This window comes from Hemicordylus capensis, chromosome 5 (genome assembly GCF_027244095.1).
Source record: "Hemicordylus capensis ecotype Gifberg chromosome 5, rHemCap1.1.pri, whole genome shotgun sequence".
Taxonomy (NCBI): Eukaryota; Metazoa; Chordata; class Lepidosauria; order Squamata; family Cordylidae; genus Hemicordylus; species Hemicordylus capensis.
In genome coordinates, this window is record NC_069661.1 from 17263229 (window position 1) to 17275555 (window position 12327).

General features: G+C 44.8%; 1 protein-coding gene across 1 annotated transcript in view; it reads left to right on the forward strand.

Moving 5' to 3' along the window:
* CFAP299 (cilia and flagella associated protein 299) overlaps positions 1 to 12327 on the forward strand; it is a 455154-nt gene that overhangs the window by 362822 nt on the left and 80005 nt on the right. The window contains exon 4 of the mRNA XM_053255711.1: positions 12115 to 12257. Within this exon, the coding sequence (XP_053111686.1) occupies positions 12115 to 12257 (143 nt within the window). The remainder of the gene's footprint in view (positions 1 to 12114; positions 12258 to 12327) is intronic.

The following is a 12327-nucleotide window of genomic DNA, read 5'->3' on the forward strand; positions in this document are numbered from 1 at the left end:
GTTCTTCTGAACTTTGTGTATGTGTTTTTTGAAAATGAAAAGAATGACACAAAAGACTTAGAAGCAATAGACTATGGAACAAGCATCTGTTTATTGGGTTTACATTTTTGTTTGCAGTAGCAGTCCTTTACTTCATGTGTGCTAATTTCAGTTACCGTTCAAGATCATTTTTGATAGCTGCCAGTGTATACTGGAGAACAAATAATATTCAACCATAAATGGTTAAGAGCCACCTAATGGCACAGCAGGGAAGTAACTTGCCTAGAGAGCAAGAGGCTGTCAGTTCGAAGCCCCACTGGTATGTTTCCCAGACTATGGGAAACACCTCTATCGGGCAGCAGCAATATAGGAAGATGCTGAAAGGCGTCACCTCATACTGCGTGCGTGTGACGTAGGCGGCGCGCGCTGCTACGCGCGCATGCGTACTCCTATTACTGCAACTTCCGGGCAATGACGGGGGCAGGGGCGGCAGGGAGGACTGCTGCCGCCCCAAAAACTTTGATTTTAACCGCAGCGCCGGAAGGGGAAGAGTGGCGGGAGGGGTAAGTTCTACCCCCCCGCCCTTAAAGGTAGACCCCCCCTCAGTGCCGGACCGCGCCGCGTGGTTCCGTGCACATCCCTAGTTGCCAGGAGTCGACACTGGCTCGACGGCACAACTGTACTTACTTTATAAATGGTTAAAACATTGGAGGGGTGGGGCAGGTTTTTTGTTTATGAAACTATCCTGACAAGTTACATAAGAGTAAAGGGAGCAAAACTCAAAATCAGCAGGTTTCTAGCATATTGGTTACTATGTATTAACTACTGGAATAACCAAAAGCAAGTTTTACTTAGACATTGAGGCTGTTCTGACGATCAGCCAAAAACGGGTTAAGAAAGCCAAGCCCGGTCTCAGCTGATCATCAAAACCTCTGGGGGCTGCATGGCTCCCCGCAGCAAATCCACCTCTGGATCCTGCTTTTAAAATGAGGTTGCAGGAGCAAGTTTTCCCTTAGCCCCATTTGTTTGATTGTCTGCCAGCCCCAGCTGCTTGCAGCCGGGGGAATCCCCATAATGCACCAAGTACTCACATGGAGCATTATGGGAGTTCAAGAGGCCTCCTGGCCCCGAAACCTCCCTGCTGCTGGCTGTAGCCGGCAACCGGGCAATCCACCCGCCCAGCAAAGCAACCAAAATAGTCTGCGGGGGAGGTAAGCTTCTTGAGGCTTCCTCTCCTGCTCCTTCAGGCTCTTTCTCACAGATTGTGAGTAAGAGCTCACTGTATACACTTTCAGACTAATATAGGTAAGTTGAATCCTGAAATATTGAATCACATTGTTTTCTTCTACAATGCCCATTACTGCAGTTTTTAAAAAGGAAATAAATTCCTCCACAACAATGACATATAGCTCCTTTTTAAAAAGGTGACATTCTGAGGAGTGCAGGTATCCTGTTCTGGAAGCAGCAAAAAGCATGCACACTGCTGCATGTAAGTTGTGTGGGTGCACTTGCAAGATGTCCAGATCTTTCAGCTTTGACCACATTAATCACTTGTTCAACAGGAAAGAGTCTCCCCCAATATAAATGGTCAGTCCTTTCAAAGCACATCAACCATGAGTTTTAGGGGACGCATATGCCAATTATTCTGCATGTTACCCAGATTACTCTGCATGTTACTTCAGATGCACAAGAAAGGTGTGTTTTTGGTGTGTGTGTTTTTAATTCTTTGGCTTACACTAGGACTTGACTAATCCCAGTTGCCAGAGAGCCATGGCACCTAGAAACATAACCATGGCACGTAGACTAGGATATTCAAAGGCAATTGATTGATTGATGGATTGATTGATTGAGTGCTGTCAAGTTGGTGTCGACTCTTAGTGACCCCATAGATAGATTCTCTCCAGGATGATATGTCTTCAACTTGGCCTTTAAGGTCCCTCAGTGGTGCATTCATTGCTGTTGTAATCGAGTCCATCCACTTTACTACTGGTCGTCCTCTTCTTCTGGAGAGAGGAGAGCTGGTCTTGTGGTAGCAAGCATGACTTGTCCCCTTAGCTAAGCAGGGTCCACCCTGGTTGCATATTAATAGGAAACTTGATGTGTGAGCACTTTAAGATATTCCCCTTAGGGGGTGGCGTCCATTTGGGAAGAGCATCTACAGAAAGGACTGAGAGAGATTCCTGCCTGCAACCTTGGAGAAGCCGCTGCCAGTCTGTGTAGACAATACTGAGCTAGATGGACCTATGGTCTGAATCAGAATATGGCAGCTTCCTATGTTCTCTTTCTTTCAGTTTTTCCCAGCGTTATGGACTTCTCAAGGGAGCTGGGTTTTCGCATAATGTATCAGAAGTATGATAGTTTGAGCCCAGTTATTTGTGCCTCAAGTGAAAATTCTGGATTGGTTTGTTCTATGATCCATTTGTTTGTTTTCTTGGCTGTCCATGGTATCTTTAGATGGTATCCTCATTGCTACCCTATCAAGTGCTGGTCTGCAGCGTATTTCTTGACTGCTGGATCCTTTACTATTGAGGGTCGACCCTAAAAGGCAGAAGCTATCCAGCACTTCAATGTCTTCATTATCAATTCTGAGGCTTGTTGCCATACCTGTTGTCATTAGTTTAGTCTTCTTGACATTTAGTAGTAGTCCAATTTTTTCACTGTGCTCCTTGACTTTCATTACTAGAGCTTGCAGATCATCCACATTCTCAGTGATCAGAGAGGTGTTATCAGTGTAGGGCAGGTTATTGATGTTTCTTCCTCCAACTTTAAAATCACACTCATCTTCTTCTAATCCAGCTTCTCTCAGTATATGTTCAGCATATACGTTGAATAAATATGGAGAAAGTATACATTGTCTTATTCCTTTGCCGATCTGGAACCAATCTGTTTCACCATGTTACATCTGGGCTGTGGCTTTCTGTCCTATGTATAGGTTTCTATGTATGAGAACAATGAGATGTTCTGGGACGCCCATTTTCCTAAGGATATTCCACTACTTGACATGGTCAACGCAATCGAAGGCTTTTCTGTAGTCAATAAAAAACATATTGACTTATTTTTGGTATTCTTTGGCTTTCTCAATTATCCAGCGTGCATCAGCAATGATGACTCTTGTTCCTCAGCCTTTTCTGAAACCAGCTTGAACATTCAGCATTTCCCTTTCCATGTAGGGCTTTAATCTGCGTTGGATTATTCTGAGCATTATTTTGCTATCATGTGAAATTAAGGATATTGTGCAGTGGTCTGCGCAATCTGTTCAGTCTCCTTCCTTTGCTTTGGGTGTGTAGACTGAGTTCTTCCAATCTGTTGACCACTGTGTCATTCTCCAGATTTGCTGGCATAGAGCCTTGACTGATTCTTCTTCTGTTGCCTGCCATATTTCTGTAGCTATTCCATCAATTCCTGTAGCTTTCCAACTTGGTAATGGCCGGAGTGCTCATCTAACCATCTTCCCGTACTAGAGGTTCTTGCAAGTTGGGAATATCTTCTAGTATATCTTGGATGTTGACATCCCTGCTGTACAGATTTTCAGTATACTCCCTCCATCTCTGTTTGATCTTCTCTGAATCAGTTACTATCTGTCCTTTGGCATCCCTTAATATACTAATTCAAGGTTGGAACCTCCTTCTGAGTTCAGAGATCTTTTGGAAAACTTTCCTTGTTTTTCCATATCTATTTCCATCCTCAAGGTCTTTACAGATGTTGTTGTAGTACTGCTCCTTGTCTCTTCTAACAGCTTTCTGAAATTCCCTATTAAGTTCATTCCTGAGGTCTTTCTTAAGTTCATTTCCTGAGGTCTGAATGTCTTAAGTTCATTCATTCTTAACAACTTCTTTGATTTCATTTCACAGTTGCTTTGGTTCCCTATCAATGAGATTCAGAACTTCTAAGCGGTTCCTGATGTTCTCCTTGAAAATGATGAGTACATTCTCAAGATCATCTCATGGATGCTGGATAGCTTTGTTTTTCCACTTTAGCTTAACTTGTAACTTGCACATGAGCAGTTCATGGTTTGTTCCACTACTGGCCCCCAGCCACGTTTTTGCTGTTATAACTGAGCTCTTCCACCTCCTTGCACCAATAATGTAATCAATTTGATTTCTGTGTACTCCATCTGGTTATTTCCATGTGTATAGGTGCCACTTTGGTTGTTTGAAGAATGTGTTAGCAATGAAGAGATTATTGGCTTGGCAGAAATGAATAAGTCATTCTCCTGCTTCATTTCTATTTCCTAGGCCATACAGTCCAACTGTGTTTTCCTCCTTACCAGTGGTCCCTCTAATTTTTTCCATCTCTGTGCGTAATGAGTTTTGTTCTGAGCAGCAGTATCAAGGCAGTGTGTGCACATGTGCATTCAGAATGGGGCCTTCCTGATTCAACCTGAGTGGGATCTAAAATGAACTTAGAGGACATCCAAAAACTTCTGAGCGTGTGCATGCCGTAGAGGGAACAGTGCTCCTTGCCATTTCCAACTTTGGCATTCCAGTCTCCAACCACCAGCAGCACATCTTGCTTGCATGTTCTGTCAATTTCAGTCTGAATTTGAGGATAAAACTCATCAACTTCTTCTTCTGCATCAGTCGTTGGGGCATAACTTGAAGAACTGTCATGTTAAAGGGTTGTCCACAAAATCTAATTGATATTAGTCAGTCACTGACTGCATTGTACCCATGTACTGTCATTGCTATATCCTTCCTGACTATGAAAGCAACACTGTTCCTTCTTTGTTTTTCATGTCCTGAGCAATACAGTATGATTTTTCTAACTGAAAATGTCTCATTCCAGTCCATTTTAATTCACTGATACCCAAGATATCAATCTGTAGTTGATTCATTTCTCTTTCACTGTGTTGAGCTTACCCATATTCATTCATTACGTTCCACGTTCCCATTGTAATTCTGTCTTTGCAGCTTTGGATTTTCTTTTCCCGCATGGCAGCATTAACCGCGAGACATTCAAAAGGCTTTAATCTAGCCACATCATAAACACCATCATTACTCTGAGAGATCCTCAGCTCTTCCTCAGTAGTATATTGAGTACCCTCCGACCTGAGGCCGGGCCCATCATCCAGCACTACATCGACAATCATTCTATTTTGTCTCTCCATGTGGTTTTCTTGGTAAGATTCAGGAGTGGTTTACCATTGCCTTCTCCTGCGCAGTGTGAAATGATGCCTTTGTCGTTGTCACTGAAGTGATCGTCCGCCTCCAGCACCTTCCTATATCGCTGCTGCCCATTATAGGTGCCTGCTTGCTTTAGCTGGGCAGCTGGGATGACTTTCACGTTTTTGGTGACCCTAATGGGAATATACCACCTGGCATACTTCACTCATCCCTCCCAGGAACACCCCACCACCACTACCACGATGAGGCAACATAACAGGACTTGGGGGGGGGGATTCAACGGTAGAGTTATTTTATATGATCTTTACTTCTCCCAGCCAGACTTGTTTGTGTTCTATGTATGTTACTTGTAATGGGGATAAAGAGCCCATTTACCTCCCCACTACAATGTCTGTCATTAAGTTTGGCGCCTACATTTTGGGCTGGCTCCAAATTTTTTTTTTGTGTGTGTGTGTGTGTGTGTGTGTGAAGGCCTGGCTTACTTAGACCTAGATCCCGAGAGAGTGCCACATCCAGAAGCTTGCTTTTCCACGCACAGATTCTTTACTACATTTGAGTGATTCGCTTGCTGAAATGTCCCAACAGATATATATATATTTAAAAATACCCTGCTTCCCCTTCTTTATTGTGTCTATTTTAAGATTGTGAGCTCCTCAGGGCAGAGAACTGCCATCTCATCTGCTGTAAAATGTCCTATACAAGTATGGCGCAATAATAATATTAACAACCACCTTAACAATTCCCTTAGCTTGAAATCAGTATTCTTGTATTTCACACAGACAAAATAGTGAAATATAAGATCATGTTCTATCTGGCTTTTATGCCTCTTTTAGGCAGGACCAATGGTTTTCACATTTTTCCAAAATGCAACTTCTAAGACCATCTGTTTTAAAGATATGGAGGCAAGGTCAGTTTCTCTCACTGCTGTAGCCTGGTGGTATTTTTGCTATATGTAACTCGATCCACAGGTGGCAAATTAGGCCAAACAGTATTCAAGAAAAATAAATTGCCCGTCATTAAGAATTTATTTTAACTTGTAATGTATTTTAAGCCTGTCCTTTTCAGTCAAATTGTTGCTTCAGGCCCTTGGGGCAGCACCTGTGAAACTGTCCATGGTTTTGTTTTGTTTAAAGCTTCCTCAGTGAGTTAATAATTGACTCCTAAATACTGTCTGCCTTTTGCTTTCCAGCCATTTACCTTTCATTTGGCATCCTTTCAAACGTTTTCCACTGAAGACTGTTTCACCAGGTGACATGGCCGAGGCTTGAGATTTCCCCCACAGATGCCCCCACCCCCATCCCACTTTTCACTTGAATATATCTCCCAAGGTGGGATTTCTCTGAAAATGTCGTCATGGTATATTTGCCATTACCTAGGCCTTCTAATGAGCAAGCCTTCTCCGCTCACGTAAATATCCACTGGTTCATACATTCAGCCAGAACAGCAATGAAGTGGCACCGGGATTCCCAGCCTGGAGTCCCCAGGGACTTTTACACACAGCAGCCTTCACTGTGAGTTTATTGGGAGGCTTTACTGTGAACTCGAAGTTGTCTCCCAAAATGGACACAAATAGTGGGTTTTTTTACCCCGGATATAAATTGGGCTACGCTCTAACGCGCAGTGAAAAACCCGAAGTGTGAACTGCTGCCCGATAACTTGCAGAGACTTTAGGGTAAATCTGGCCAGTATGTGAACACACCTCCGCCATTCTGGAGGCGATGTGAGTTAAGGGGCTTTAAAAGCCCTGTGTGGAAAACTTCCTGATGTTGATGTTGTCTGCACAAGCATGGAGGCCATTGGCTGGCCACACAAATGGCCTCTGCCAGCTGAGTGGTGGAGCCCGTCCTCCGCCTGAGTGGGTTCTGGGCGGTGTGGTGCTGCCCTGCACAGCTTTCAGATGGGGCAGGAGGAGAGGTAAGCACCTACTAATTGAGCCTTCAAGGTGTCTCCCGCTGCCCCTCCGGCAGCGCCTGCACCAGCCACCGCTGTGCTACGCAGTCCAACAGTGGCGGCCCAGGACCTCAGCATGTCTGAAGCAGAGTGCCAAATGCCACCTTTCCCCCTCCTCATGAAATTCAATGTACACATGCACACATCCATCTCCTTCGCCACCTTTTTTGCTGTACTGACACCTGCCATAGCCACTTAGGGATGTAGGAAGCTGCCTTATACCAAGTCAAACCATTGGCCCATCTAGATCAGTATTGTCTACACAACTTGAAGTTTCATTCTCGGGTCTCTCCCAGCCCTACCTGGAGATGCCAGGGCAGGGGCAGAACTACTATTGTGTGAATAGGTTCAAAGGACCCAGGCCACCAATGAAAAGGGCCACCAAAGCCCACAGGGAGGCGTGGCTCGGGCTCCAGAGGGGCCCAAAGCAAACTCCCCCCTCCCACACCCGGGCTACTGAGAGCGAACTCTCAGCTTGTCATTTCAGGCAGGACTGGCTGCCTGATAGGACATTTCCCCCTTTCTCTCCTTCTAGTGCTGCCTGAAATAACAAGCTGAGAGTTCGCTTGGGCTCTCGGCAACCCGGGTGTGGGAGTGGGGGAGTTCGCTCTAGGCTTCTCCGGACATCATGCGCATGAGACGTAACTGGAGGGGGCTGCTGAGCAGGGATTGAACATGGCCCCTTCTGCATGCAAGCAGATGCCCTACCACTGAGCTATGGCCCCATCTCCCTTGGCTTAGCACAGACCCTCCTACTTCCCTTGCCTACCACTGGGCTATGCATATGGAATCCCCACTGCCCAAACAGGTGCTTCTGCTTGCAAACTCTGTCAGCCAGTCGCCTCCTTTCTACCACGTCCCCACGCATGGCCCGTCTTGGAGAATTAATAATATAGATTTTAGTAATAGTAGTATTTATTTCTTGATATCCTATCCAAACTTGGAGGTTTTGCCCAGATATCTCTAGCCCAAGTCTAGATTTTTCTTGCTATGCCAAAAGAAATTCTCGTACTTGGCCAGTCATCCAGGGTATTTCATGGGAAATTTAAAAAGCAATTTGAGAAGAGTCATTGAATGGGAAACTCTTAGGAAGTGATCATGGCTTACCTTTGCGGATATTAACCATCAGCTGGCTGGTCATTGCAGACCTTATTTTATGACTGTTAAATGTCATTTTAGATCATCCTAAAACTGATGCATAGCAAAGTTCTGAATTTAGTTGCAGGATAACTACAATATGCAGTTCTCCCTAAATTTCCCTTTACTATATCTCTTTAAATTGTCCAATAATTATCATGCCAATTCTGCTTTAAAGAGTTTGTAGAATTCTGGATCTTGCTGGGCCTAAAGGTGGATCACTTTTGAGCAGGGCAAGACCTTCCATGAGGTGAAGTGAGATGGTTGCCTCGGACAGTAGGCAGGAGGCACAATGAATGCTGCCTCCCCTCCCCTCCCGCTGTCACAGATGTCACTCCACAAGGCTGTTCTCACAACCAAATGGGGGTGGGCTAGAGGGAAGTCAGGATCCTACCTTCCTGCTCCCAGATGATCAGAGCCTCCTTTTCTGTCACATGCACACCTGAATGTTGCAGCAGCCATCTCCGGAGCTGAACCTGGGATCTGGGGCCTCCAGCTATCCCACAATGCATTGCGTGAGCAGCGGAGAGGCAACCCTTAGTACAGGAACAGTCCTCCTCTCCCTAACCTTGCTTTTCACTCAACTGTATGTTTAACATGGCCACCAGCAGCCTGGGAACAGTTTCAAACATGCAACAGGATGAGGCGATTGCCACTAGCTTGGATGGCTTTAAAAGGGGTTTAGACAAATTCATGGAGAACAGGTCTGTCAATAGCTACTAGTCTGGTGGCTATAGGCCACCTCCAGCCTCAGAGGCAAGATGCCACTAAACACCAGTTGCAGGGGAGCAACAGCAGGAGAGAGGGCATGCTCTCACCTCTTGTCTGTGGGCTTCTCATGAGGCATCTGGTGGACCACTGTGTGAAACAGAATGCTGGAATAGATAGGCCTTGGGCCTGATCCAGCAGAGCTGTTCTTATGCTGGCTGCACAGACAACCAAAACAAAAAATAGGAAGGGCTCCATTTCATCCTGCTTCACTTTTGGTCTGGGTTACTCAGCTTTGGAACTACTGGTTCAGGAAGACTCCCTCCTGTAATGCTATCCCGGGCAGTACAGATTCCTGGGTTAACTCTCTCCTACCCAGGAATCTGTAGTCATAGGAACAGGCTCCACCTTTCTTATCTCCCCTCTACCTGTTTCAATCTCCCGCTCTGCCCCTCCCCCATCTCCAGCCCACCCCACCCCCACTTTTTAGGCAAAGCACTCCAGCCAGTGCTCCTCCTCTTCCTCCCAGGTGCTGGGGAAACAGTACCTGGAAACAGGGTGGAGCAAAGGAGGAAAACAGTGGGAGGCCGCGTGCACCACTGGGCGAGTGGGGCTGGGAGTGAGGGAAGAGCAGCAAGCAGTGCCACACTGCACTGACTCTGAGAGGTCCAGAAGTGGGAATTTATTTCATGTGCATATGTTTGCTTTTTCAGAATGCAAGGTTAGCCACAGCTACAAAATATGACTCCATGCCAAAGAACTCAGTGACCAACTCTGTGCACCCAGTGGGGCTTGGGCGGTGTTTTTCAACAAGCAGTCTCCTCACGCAGCCCAGCAAGCCACTTTTGAAACATGGGGCAATCTGTGATGTGGTGTATGTGTGGGGTGGGGTGGGGTGTCTGTTGTTCAAGATAAAATTAAAATCTCACTGGGTACACACAGGTCCTAGCGCCGGCCTAAAGTAGCTCCTTGGGTTGTAGTTCTGTTGTTGTTGCAGATAACAGCTCCCTAAAGCCCTCTTCGATCTGGAAATTTCTCCTGGAGGCTGGGGTGTATTTTTGCGTGACTCATTGGGTGTGTGCACTGCCCAATACAACGGCCTCCCGCCATTCACTGTTCTTGTCAATGTACAGATTACCAACTCTGGCTTTATAAGGTTGGACTGGAGCCATGTGTGTTCCCCAGACACTGTCTGCCTATCCAAATTACCTGAGCTTTTTGGATGCAAAGAGTTTGGCTGGAACTCCAAATCACCTACACACCAAAAGTCATGTATCGCTTATAGATGCTTTGCGCATGGCAGTATTCCAACACAGATCCCACCAGCTGTGTACATCACCATGTGTGGTGAATGCACCATGTCTGTTTCTTGCCACATGCACGCTACAATAGGAAGCTACAATTAGCTGTCATGAAATATGCATATGAGGGACCACATCAATGATCATGCTTTCTTGCATGCAAGTGACATCAGCCAGCAGCAGAGGGTGAGGCAAGCAGCCAACAAGGCCCCTTCCTCCGCCTGAGGAGGGCCAAGTACCTTCTGGGCCCTCCCCTCTGACAATTTTCTTTCCCCCCTCTTTTTAACTTTTGTTTGATTTTTTTTTAAACAGCTTTTGTGGGCCCTTTTGGGACAGGATTATTAATTCTAAAGAATGCTCTAAGCCGCATTAATCCTTTCAGGAAGAGTGAGATATAAATGTAACAAATAAATAAATCAGTGTAGGAAAACAAATAAAAATAAAACTACCCTTGAAACCAGTACACATGCATGTTAGATGGCAGGCAGAAAGAAAAAATTTGTTTGATTCGCAACATGTCAAATAAGCCAGAAATTTAGAAAAGGAAAAGGAAATCCAGCAGTACATGGAATGACAGTGTGAATTTACCCTCAGAACCCCTCATTCTTGTTGCTTCTTCTTACTAGTCTGCAATAGTTCATCTCCCCACTACACTGAAAGAGCAATTGTGTCCCTCTAAGCCCAGCTCTAGGTATCCCCACCTTCTGATATAAGGTACATGGTTATTGGTGGGGAGGAGTTCCTCACTAGTGGAACTCCATCCCCTCCTCCGCTTGCGTGGTACTGAAACTGGTGTCTTTTACGCACCAGCTGGAAGTGGTCTTTTCTCCCTAGGTTTTTTAATGGTTTTAATAGCTCTCGTGGTTTTATTGCTGTGTTTAACTGTACACCTCCCAGAGCCTTTGGATGGATAGGGTGATATTGAAATGTAATAAATAAATAAATGTGTGCTGCTGTTCTGCAGTTGTTTTGTCGTGGTTATATTTTAGCTGTCTGAGTGACTTTGTAAGCCACTTTGGAAATCTTAATTTGAAAAACTGGGTAGAAATGTGTGTTGTTTTTTAAATAAGCAAATAATAGCTGCTCTGTGTGTAAAGGTGGGAGGCATGCATGGCCTGGGGACATGCGCCATGCACAGCCCATAGATCCCAAATGGCCTTGCAGCCCCACCCCTTAGAATTGTCCTGTGGAATTCACATTGTTTAATTATTAGTATGAAACGTGTTATCTGCCGTTAATTGTCTTAAGGAGAGGGGGGGTTATTTAAAAGGCTGAATATAAGCATGCTATCTTCTCCGAGGCGGAAAGGTGTGGTAAAACTGAAAAGTGATAGAACATCTTAAGAAAATCCATCCATGCACTTGTAAGGCTTTATGAATGAAAGCTTTATAAGTGCTCCTAAATGAATGTTTGAAAGGCGGTGGGAGAAGAACAATGAAGATGAATGCTGACAGGTGATGCGGGATCAAAAGCGAAAGGGGAGCCTTTGTACCTTTATCACAGCGTTTACCCCCCACCCCTTCAGATATTTTTTGATGGGGTGTTTGAAGTTCAAAAAAAGATACTGACAGACATCCAGGCTGCTTCCCTGTAGAGCTGTGTAGATTTGTAGCTTTTCACATGGCAAGTCTGTGTGAAAACACCTACTTTAGGAAATTAATTTTACAATCAGATGAGAGTTGAAATATGTCCTTTATGTTGTACACGGAATGTAAGACACAGTTCACCATGCCAACTTTTTTTTAACATTAGTATACCCCACGCAATTTAAGGTGTTTCTTTTAAACTAGAACAGATAGTTAAGAGAGTGAAACATCCTAAAGTTTTCCAAATTATAATCCATATAAAATGCACCAGTCTTGCATTTTGGGGCACCTTCTCATTTTTAACATACTTCTCTCTCTCTCTTTTCCTAGTCTATAATCTTCATTCGGGAGCGAAATGCTCGTGGACAAGAGGTATCTGCATATATCGACTATGCACACCGGCTGAAGATGGATGAATTTGAAGTTTATTTCTCTGGTAAAAAGAAGCTTTTCCCCAGACGCACTGATCTGAGGTTTATTTTTCTTTTTTTCTATTCATGAAATATAGGCAATGACTTAACAGGGTTTGTCACTGGCATCTAT